General features: G+C 37.1%; 1 protein-coding gene across 1 annotated transcript in view; it reads left to right on the top strand.

The window, feature by feature from the left end:
- Positions 1–10,228, top strand: part of LOC103601084 (multiple C2 and transmembrane domain-containing protein 1-like) — a gene marked incomplete at its 3' end in the record, with an annotated part of 175,062 nt that overhangs the window by 122,082 nt on the left and 42,752 nt on the right. The window contains exon 3 of the mRNA XM_008585464.1: positions 990–1,132. Coding sequence (XP_008583686.1) covers positions 990–1,132 — 143 coding nt within the window. The remainder of the gene's footprint in view (positions 1–989; positions 1,133–10,228) is intronic.

Below are 10,228 nucleotides of genomic sequence, written 5' to 3'. Positions count from 1 at the left end.
CATATTTTTCTTTAAATCATATAGACCATAGTTATCAACTGTAGCTTCAATTTGGACAAAACAGGAAAAATTAAGCCAAATTTTATAAGGGAGTCAGGCCTTATAACTAATGAAGAAGATTGTCACACACTGGAATAACTTACTTGGGGATGTCATTGATTCACCTTTTCTAGGAATCCTTAATAACAACATAGACCTTCATTAGGTCAAGATTGGTCTCATTCATCAGCCTCACTCCCAAATGAAAAACAGTATAATATGTATGTAAATATGTAAAGGCCCTTCTCTAAGTATCTATGAGCTAGATATGTGTCTATGAGCAACTGTGTATCTATAAGCAACTTACTTGAAAGCTCTGAATTTTCTTTATCATCACAGGGAGCTTGGGAGGTATCAGGGGATAATACAAAGTATCCAGTTCATTTAATGAACATTTGTCACCCTTCGCCTGATACCCTCCTCTGAGACCTTCCTCCCTTCCTAACATTGTAAAATGGAAGCTTCTGAGCAAGAAGCAATACAGAACCAAATAGGATGAAATGAAACCAAATTTGAGACTCACCTTTCCCTAAGCTCATTAGCCTAATATAAAATTTCTGCAGCATATATATTTTTAAAACTACTTAAATCAGCCTAGATCGATCATCCTTTTTTTAGTTGACCAGATGATACCAGGAGAAATGTTAGATTAATCTCTATGATGTATAATTTGAATTAAATTTACATATTCAGCATACAATGGAGTTTTGTTTTTTTAAAAAACATTAGGACAAGGTTACAGGATTAAAAACAAAAGATAAAATAATAATATTAATAACTTACTATCACTTCAATATATAAGGAAAAATTTAGGAAAAATACTTACCCTTACTTTCCCAGGTGATAAGTGGCATTTAACTTTTCTTTCTTTAAATACTTTCTGATGTTTCACTAAGTTGCTTCCATAGAAAGGCATGATTAACATGGATCAATCTGTATCTCTTTAACAGGAACAAGTGATCCATACGTGAAGTTTAAAATTGGAGGCAAAGAAGTTTTTAGAAGTAAAACAATACACAAGAACCTCAATCCTGTGTGGGAAGAAAAAGCTTGCATTCTTGTTGATCACCTTAGGGAGCCATTGTATATAAAGGTGAGCCATTCATTTGTTTTTCCCTAATACAATCTGACGTAGAAATTCCTGTTTAATGGTTTTTTNGCCATTCATTTGTTTTTCCCTAATACAATCTGACGTAGAAATTCCTGTTTAATGGTTTTTTTGTCATATCTCTTTGTCTGATGAGATTTTTTTCACCAGAGACGTATTCTGCTATTCGCAACTCTAATCTATTGATAATGTGATAGAAAGGAGATAGAAGCGAGGAGGAGCCAGCGGGAGCGTTTTTCTTCAGGACAGGTCTATTGCCAGTCATTTAGGAGGATTACAAAGTAAACCCGCTCCTGCTTGGTACTGTCAGCTGATTTAGTGCACTTAGGGAGCATATAAAGACGAGTTTCCATGTAATAAAGCCAGAAGAGAAGTTTACACAGAATCCTGGCTTTCTTTTTTTTTTTTTTTTTCCTTTTTGTCTTTTTTCGTAGTTTTAGAATTATATTATTTAAGATCCATCATTCCTGGTTGCAAACAAAATGCTTTACTTGGAAGATGAGAAGGGCGAAGATAATGGGGAAAAATATTTCCATCTCCATCATATTACCAAAAATAGAAAGAATATCTTTCATTTGATGTAGGTAAAAGAAAGAAAAGAAGAACTTAAGAAAAGTAACAACCTCATTCCCTGTTACAATGCTAATTCCTTGTTGTATTTTCATGACTGACTTCATTTTCATTCATATCTCTAGATACTTATATTCTTTTTTTCTCCTATGTTCTATCTATTCAGTGACCAAACCTTTTTCTACTTTTACCACAATACATGCTTTTCTCTAAATTGTCACTACTGGCACATGAGCCAAAAATCTCATCTAGTCACTCAGCAATCTCTGAGCATCCTCCTTCCCTCAAATCTTTATTTGTATTGACTCTAGTTGTTTCCTTCCTCTACAGAAAGGAAAAAGAAATCATCAAGATTTTATTATAATTATAGCACGACAGTCTTTCCGTTATTAAATTTACAGCAGAAAGATTGATGAAAAGAAAGTCTCCTCTACATATGGTTGATACATTTCTAGAAGTCATCATGGGGAGAATTGACCCATATTTACATAAGAAATTGTCTAAAGTGGACATTGGCTAAAGGAAATTTAGTGAACTGTCTTTTATTATATGATGTGTGTGACGGCGCAGGACTGATTAAAGTGAGCGTGTTTGTAGCCAAGCTTCCTCCCACCAAAGGGAAGACCTTCATGGTCAGAGACGTTTCTCCCCTGCTCCTCACCTCTAGACAGAAAGAAATATTCACATGAGAAAAGGAATTAGTTTTATAATAAAGAGCTGAGATAGGGAATGAAAAAGGAATAAGAAAAGACAAGTGGGTTGTGAAAGAAGTTTGATTTCAGGGGCGGGGATGGGAGTTGGTCAGGAGAGATGAGTTAGTGCTGCTGCAGCTATGAAGAAAATGGATAGGGAAGGAAAGCAGGTGTTAATAAGGACAGCAACAGACTGTTTGGATCTCATTAATGACACATAAATAAAAAATCATGAAAGGAAAGAGTTTTTAAAAAATTACTTCTGTTGTGAATCCACCTGTCTTTAATGGGATGTTGTTACTCCATGAAAGAACCGTGTGAATCTCTGGTCTTCAAAAAGATTACAAATGAACTTCCCAAAATTACATTAGATATTGGGGTTTCTTTTTGCTATTCTCTTGTGCTCAAGAATGAGTATTTTTCTATGTAGGAATCTAGATGTCAAAATGCATACTCGAAAAGGTGTATCTTACTAGGCTCAAAAACAAACAAAAATCTGAAGTACATAGAAAAGAATGGTGGCTAAAATAAATCATTTTGAGTTGAGAGCAAGAATATACAGGCATATACTGTAAATGGACACTGTGACTGTATGCAGGCCAAAGGGCCTGGCTAATGACACACTATTAGCAAAGGAGCTGAGAGAGAACCCCAGGGTTGGTTTCTATTGTTGTTTTTAATCACTTTGAGCATTTAATGTACAAGATTATGAAGCCATAATTTAATTTCTGCCATACAGAAGAAGATACATAGTGAATTGTAAAGGATTTGTCACTTTTTTTACATTTCTACACAAGAAAAAATGATTAGGCTAAGTAGAAATCTCACTGGGATCTAGGACTCTAGTACAAACATGAAATAATACTTTATTTTACACAGCGCTTTGTACTTTTTAAAATACTTTCATATTTTTCAACTGATATTCATTTTCTGTAAAATGCATACAGCTTCCTTTAAGAAAAATCTGTAACTTTTAGCTTTATTTTTTCCTTTTTTTTCTTTGCATTATCCATTTTTTGCTTTTTTGCACTGAAAGTCCTAAATGAAATGCATTGGTGCAAATGATACTTTAAGTTACTAGAATTTCATGAGAATTGCATAGTTTTTATTGTCTCTATACATCTCTGTGCGATTGGCTTACTCGATTCTCATATGATGCCCACATCCTCCAGGATGGACTGGTTAATCTTTCCCAAAAGATTCTTCATGAACTAACTGATTCTGAGGTGAATGGTAATAAGAAAATGCATCTGTGAACTAGATGGTTAGAATATATTAAGTCTACAACTCTCCTATCTATAGTTAAAGGGAAAAAAATTCCATGTGTACCTTGTAATCTGATTTCTATCAATATAAAAGTTACCAAGGAAATCAAAATTCACTTCTGAGCCAAAGTTATAATTCACATTAAAGTTGCAGTGCTTGTGCCATTTCCAGTTTAAAAAAAATTGTTTTCAAAAAATCTTGGAACTGTCATTTTTATGTACTTTAATAGTATTTAAAATATACTTTCCAATTGGTTAGAAAGCCTATGATTTTTAAATTTAATGAAAAAAGAATATTTCTTCAGCTCTGAATGACTTCATAATAAGGTCAGGCAAGAACAAGGCTTGAGGAATGGGCTGTAAAAGTATTTATAATAATGTAGCAGCAGAAACTGGGAGTTAAAATGCAGTACTTTAAATTAAGACAGGAGCCACTGAAGCCTGCTCTACAAGCACAGTGATACTCCAGCACACATCTTTTTTATCTTTTTTAATCTTTTTTCGTGACCAGTAAGGGGATCGCAACCCTTGGCTTGGTGTCGCCCGCACCGCGCTCAGCCAGTGAGCGCACCGGCCATTCCTATATAGGATCCGAACCCGCCGCGGAAGCGTCGCTGCACTCCCAGCGCTGCACTCTCCCAAGTGCGCCACAGGGTCGGCCCTCCAGCACACATCTTAACTAACAGGATAAATCCACCCATTTGAGTTGAATTGAATTCAAATTCTCCATTGTTGTTCCACCGACACTATTATTCACATAGTGAAAATATTATATCACATAGTGAACGCCCAGAATTACAGTAGAAGAGATAGCAGTAATATAAAGGGGGAAATGTTTATGTAAATTGTTGCTTGTTTGGTCTAAGCATGACTTAGAGATCTAGGTATTAAGTTAGAGCATTCTTCTAAATAATAGAAATATTTTGATAATTCGGAAACCGATTCTGTTTGAGACTGTGTTACTGTTTCTAAAATGGTCATTTTAACAAAATTGACAGTTCCATAAATAACTCATATCTGTCCAAGTTTAAGATTTAAAATTGTAGATTCTACTTTGAACTCTGTTCAAATTAAGGACCACATTATTGTCCTGTCCAAAATTATTTCTTTGTAGGTTTTAAGGGCCCCAAAAGAATGTTGTGTGCCAATGATTCTTAACCCTGGCTGTACATCAGAATTATTCACAAAGTTTTAAAGAATCTGTGTGCTCAAGTCCCACCCCAAAGACTCTGATTCAGGACCTCTGAGGTACAGTCCAAACTTTGGTATTTTTAAAACACCTCAACAGGTTATTCTGATGGACACTTGGGTAGAGGTCACTTTTCTAGACATGCTAATGGAAACAACTGAATAGTTGGATTGGAAAAATGTTTGCAGCCATGAAACACAGAGTACCCTAACAGTTCTCTAACTCTATTTACTTGATTTCCTTTAGCCAGTGTCCACTTTAGAGAATTTCTTATGTGAATAGAGGTCAATTCTCCCTATGATGACTTCTAGAAACTTATCAGCCATATGTTTAGGAGAATTTCTTTTCATCAATCTTTCTGATATAAATTTTATAACAGAAAAACTGTTGTGCTATAATTTTAATAACATCTTTATTTCTTTTTCCTTTCTGTAGAGGAGGGAAATAACTGGAGGCAATACAAAGATTTGAGGGAAGGAGGATGCCCAGAGATTGCTGAAAGAGTGATTATATGAGATTTTTGGCTCATGTGCCAGTAGTGACAAGTTAAAGAAAGGCATGTATTATTGTGGTAAAAGTAGAGAAAGGTATGGTCACTGATAGATAATCAGAACACAGGAGAAAAAAAGAGTATAAGTATCTATAGATATGAATTAAAGGGAAGTCAGTCATGAAAACAAAACAAGAGATTAGGAATGTAACAAGGAATTAGGTTGTTACCTTAAGTTCTTTTCTTTCTTTTAACTACATCAAATGAGAGGAAAGACTTTTCTGCCATTTTGGGTAATATAATGGAGATAGGAATTTTTCTACCCATAATTTTTCTTCCTAAATGCATGAATCAAGAATCTCAACTATTTCATATCAAAAAAAGCACAACTTTATTTCCTTTTGGTTTATGGGCAAAGAACATGTGAGGTTATCGAGTCTTGGAAATATGCTATCTGCTGTCCCATCTTCATTGTAATAGCTACCACTTATTGAGCCCTGTCATAAATCCCAGGCTATGTTATCTCATGTAATCCTCATGATAACCCTACATGTAACTGTTCTCATCCCTATTTTACAGGTGAATGAGACTCAGAGAGATTAAGGGTTTGCTTAAGTCTACCAAGCAATTAAGCAATGTAACTTCTATTTTCCCCTAAAGATGACTAAATACAATGGCCACAGTTAGGTTTTGTTTTGGATTGTTTGTTTTACAATGTCACTTCTATGACTTTTAGAGTTTAACTATTCTTATATAGTGTGAGGGTTATTCTGAAACTGCCTTGGCATGAAGACGAGTCATGGACTCAGCTGCTAAGTAGGATTTTATACCTTGGATCATATTATCTAATCTCATAGAATGGGTTAGGCCTTTAAAGAAGTTTTAATTTGCTTAAAAAATATTAGTAAACTAACCCTAAGATGTTTTCAGATTATTTTGAAATTGGATTCACTACTATCTATTCTGTGGGAAATGGAAAAATGGAACATTGTAAATATATTATCTCTAATTCAATCACAGAAATTACCACATGGTGAATGTAATAGAAAATCAGTAGGAGTTATTTAATATTATTAAGTGAATGCCCATTAGAAACTCAATGTTGATAACTCAGATCACAGTTAAGCACAGATGGTGGACTATAATAGGCAAGGGCAGACTTATCCCTACAGCCATTGTCCACTTCCCTGATACTGGGGCTGAAGAAAATCCCATGGGGATGTTAACTCTATTGCCTGGTGTCAAGGCAGGATCCCGAGGTCTGGGCAAGATCAGAGTAAGGTACTACATGGAGGAGTCAGGGCTATTTGCAGTTTGCAGGCAGTGGTAGAGACCAGGAAAGTCAAATGGCAAGGCAACAAAGCAGATTCCTGGGATGCAGGAAATAGGGAGATATATCAGAAATAAAGTTCAGAACAAAATGCGGACAGAGGTTGAAGAAACAAAGGGGGCTGCTCCGCACAGCACAGGTACAGGTTTCCTGGGTGACAGGCATGTTATTCAGTTGGACAAGAAGAGAATAGTGTTAAGAGTGAATAACTTAAGATAGGAGAAGGTTCTCCATGGAATCAGCCATTGTCAAGGAAGGGTGCCTACATGGATTTATGGGAATGTCCAAATGGGTGGCCAAAGCAAGATCTTAGTGAGATTCTAAAACTAACACATAGGCCTGTATCAAGGATGTCTTTGCACAAGTTGCAGGATATTTGGCAAGATTGACTTGATGCTGAGATGCAGAGCACTGAATTAGAAATCCCTCAAATCTCTCCTGACTCATACCAGGGTTGTCCTAATGCTGAGACCAGGACTGAGCTACAGGTAGGTGTCAAGCAGCTCCAGGTCTAATGAAGCAAGTGGTGATGGTACCTGGAGCCATAAGAAAGAACCCCAGATTCAGTTCTTGGTTGGGGATCATTGTTGGGGGTTTTCCCAACATACATCCCACCATTTTACCTTTTCTGTGGGCCCCCAATTTTTGGGGGGAGAATCATATGGCCCACGGAAAATGACTTCATCACTGCTTTTTAAAAAAAGCACACAATAGGGGCTAGCCATTCAGCCAACTTTGTATCCTTGGCCAAGAACAGGCATATGATATGAGCCAGTCCATCCAGAGTGAATTCAGGACTTTCGCTGGGAGTTTTGGGAGAAAGCTGCTCACTCTTCCCCACTGGATGTGAATGAAGAATCATGCCACCCTGGAGATCCTAGCAGGCAGTTAAGTCATCAGGGGAGTTAGCCTATTTAGACATTAACAATGAGGAGACTCTGATGAGAACTGGAGAGACAGAAATGGAATTCAGACTATATCACTTTTGATATAGCTGATTACTCCCTCCATCTTAAAACACTTTCTCAGTTGTTTCCAGGATACCACTCTCCTGGTTTTCCTGTTTCCTCACTAGCTGTGCCTTCTCAGTCTCCTCTCTGGATTCTTTTCCCAGACTTCTAAATGCTAAAGTGCCTCAGAGCTTAGACCTCAGATGTCTTCTCTTTATACAGTCATCCCTCAATTTCCGTGGGGGATTGGTTCCATGAGCCACCGAGGATACCAAAATCCACGGATGCTTAAGTGCCTTATATAAAATGGCATAGTGTTTGCCTATAATCTAGGCACATCCTCCCACGTACTTGAAATCATCTCTAGATACTTATAATACCTAACACAATGCCTACACATTATTTCATTCATGTGGATTCAAGGTAGAAATTGGCATGCAGCAAATTCAAGTTTTGCTTTTTGAAACTTGAGATTTTTTTCTCTCAAATATTTTCAATCCACAGTTTCTTGAATCCACAGATGCAAAACCCACACACACAGAAGGCTGACTGTATACTTCATCTCCAGGTGATCTCATTCATGCTGTGGCTTTGTATTTATCATTTGTTCCCTGATGGTTTTTAAATGTGTATCTTCATCCCAGAGCATTCCCTGAACAAACTGTACTCAACCACTAGTTCAGATTCTCCATTTAGATGTCTAATGGTATCTCAAATGCAACACAATTGAAGTCAAATTCATAGCAACTCTTTATTTCCCACCCCACCCTTACCCAAACCTGCTTCTTCCCAAATTCCCCATCTCAGTAAGTTCTATCACTGTTCACCAGTTGTTCAGGACAAAAGAGTTATCATTTCAGTTGGAGATCCCAAAACACATTCAGTGATTCACACTAGAAGGACTCACAGGACTCAGGCAATTATACTTACTCATGGTTATAATTTATTACAGCAAGATAGCAGGAGAAAAAGAGACATTATATAGAGTCTAGAGAAATCCATGCACAAGCTTCCTCTGCCCTCCCCCACCGGGAAATGACACACATACAACATGCTTCTTTCTCTGCCAGTGAAACGCAGCAACACGTATGCAGTGTTTCTGCCCACCAAAGCCCACTTGAGACTCAGAGTTCATGGCTTTTAGTGGGAGCTGGTCACTTAGGCACAACAACCAGCCACACAATCAACATTCTAGACTCTCAGAAAGAAAGCAGATGTTCAGTGCACCAGACGAGCAACACAGCCTTGTCAGTGGGAATGTTTCAATAGCCAAGTTCCTAGATGCCAGACAAGAGCTAATCCTACAGGCCCACTGTGTTAGCTCTTTCCTGCACATCCTTAGTCCCCATCTTTTTCTCACACTTAACATCTAACCTATCAGTTATTTCTGTCAGCTCTACCATCAATGTATATCCTAAATTTGACCACTTCTTACCACTTCGATGTCTAATCTAAAGACACCATCAACTCTTGCTGGAACCACTGGTCTGCTTGCTCATATTTTTTTTCTCTCTGTACAAAATGTAATTCACCAAGTGGTTTTCAGTGTGAACATTTAAGACCTACATTAGATTATACCACTTCCATGCATAAAATTTTCCAGTGACTTCTACCGTACTCTGAATGAAACCCAAAGTCATCTGATGGTAGTCTCCGCGTTCTGTGCCTGAACTAATATCCCAGCACTATTTTGCTCATTTCTTTCCAGCCACACTGGCCTCTGTCCACTTTCCTCAGTGCCGTTCCACTTCCTATTCCCTCATTATGGAACACACTTTCCTCCACTGTGCCTCCACACTTCACTCAAATGCCTCCCTCTCTCTTTGTCCTTCCTGAACATCTTATGTAAATAGCAGTTCCTGTCACTCCTGTACCCTGAGATATTTCTCTCCATAACACTTATTATTACTTACCATATTTATTTGCTTATTGTCTCTGTCCCTGCTGCCAACCCACCTCCCCACCCCAAATGTGAGCTCCAAGAAATCAAAGACTTGGACTTTTTTGTTCACTGCTGTATTTCAAGTAACTGGAATAGTACCTGGCACATTGTGTGTGCTCACCAAATATTTTTCAAATCAATGAGTGAATAAATGCATGAATCATATGAACTGCCAAGTCAAAACTCTCCTGAAGCCACAATTACCTATGGACATTTGAGTCATTTGAGCTAACAAATTCCCATTCATGTTGAAGCCAGTGAGTTGAGTTTTCTATGACTTGCATCAAAAAGCATTTTAACTGATGCACTCCCCAGTGCAATTTTTCTTGGTAGACAATTGAATCAAGATACATTCATTGTTTATAATAAAATATTTATTGTTATAAACTATTAACATAAATAAATATAATATAATATTTATTGTTATATATTGAGAATGAAGAACAGTGTTAGCCAGTCCCAAGCAACTTCTGCCTATTGTTATATAATGTTTTCAACTCGTGGAGTGGAGGTTCCATGACAGCAAGGATCTCATCTAAATTATTCATGTTTGAATTCCCAGTGCTTCTCCCAGAGTGGGTGCTATAGTTCTATTTCTCAAATTAAAGCATGCACCATTTCTGAAATGCAATACAACAAGATTTGAATCTTGC

The sequence above is a fragment of the Galeopterus variegatus genome, unplaced genomic scaffold (genome assembly GCF_000696425.1).
Source record: "Galeopterus variegatus unplaced genomic scaffold, G_variegatus-3.0.2 Scaffold3582, whole genome shotgun sequence".
NCBI lineage: Eukaryota > Metazoa > Chordata > Mammalia > Dermoptera > Cynocephalidae > Galeopterus > Galeopterus variegatus.
This window is presented reverse-complemented; position numbering and strand designations above follow the sequence as displayed.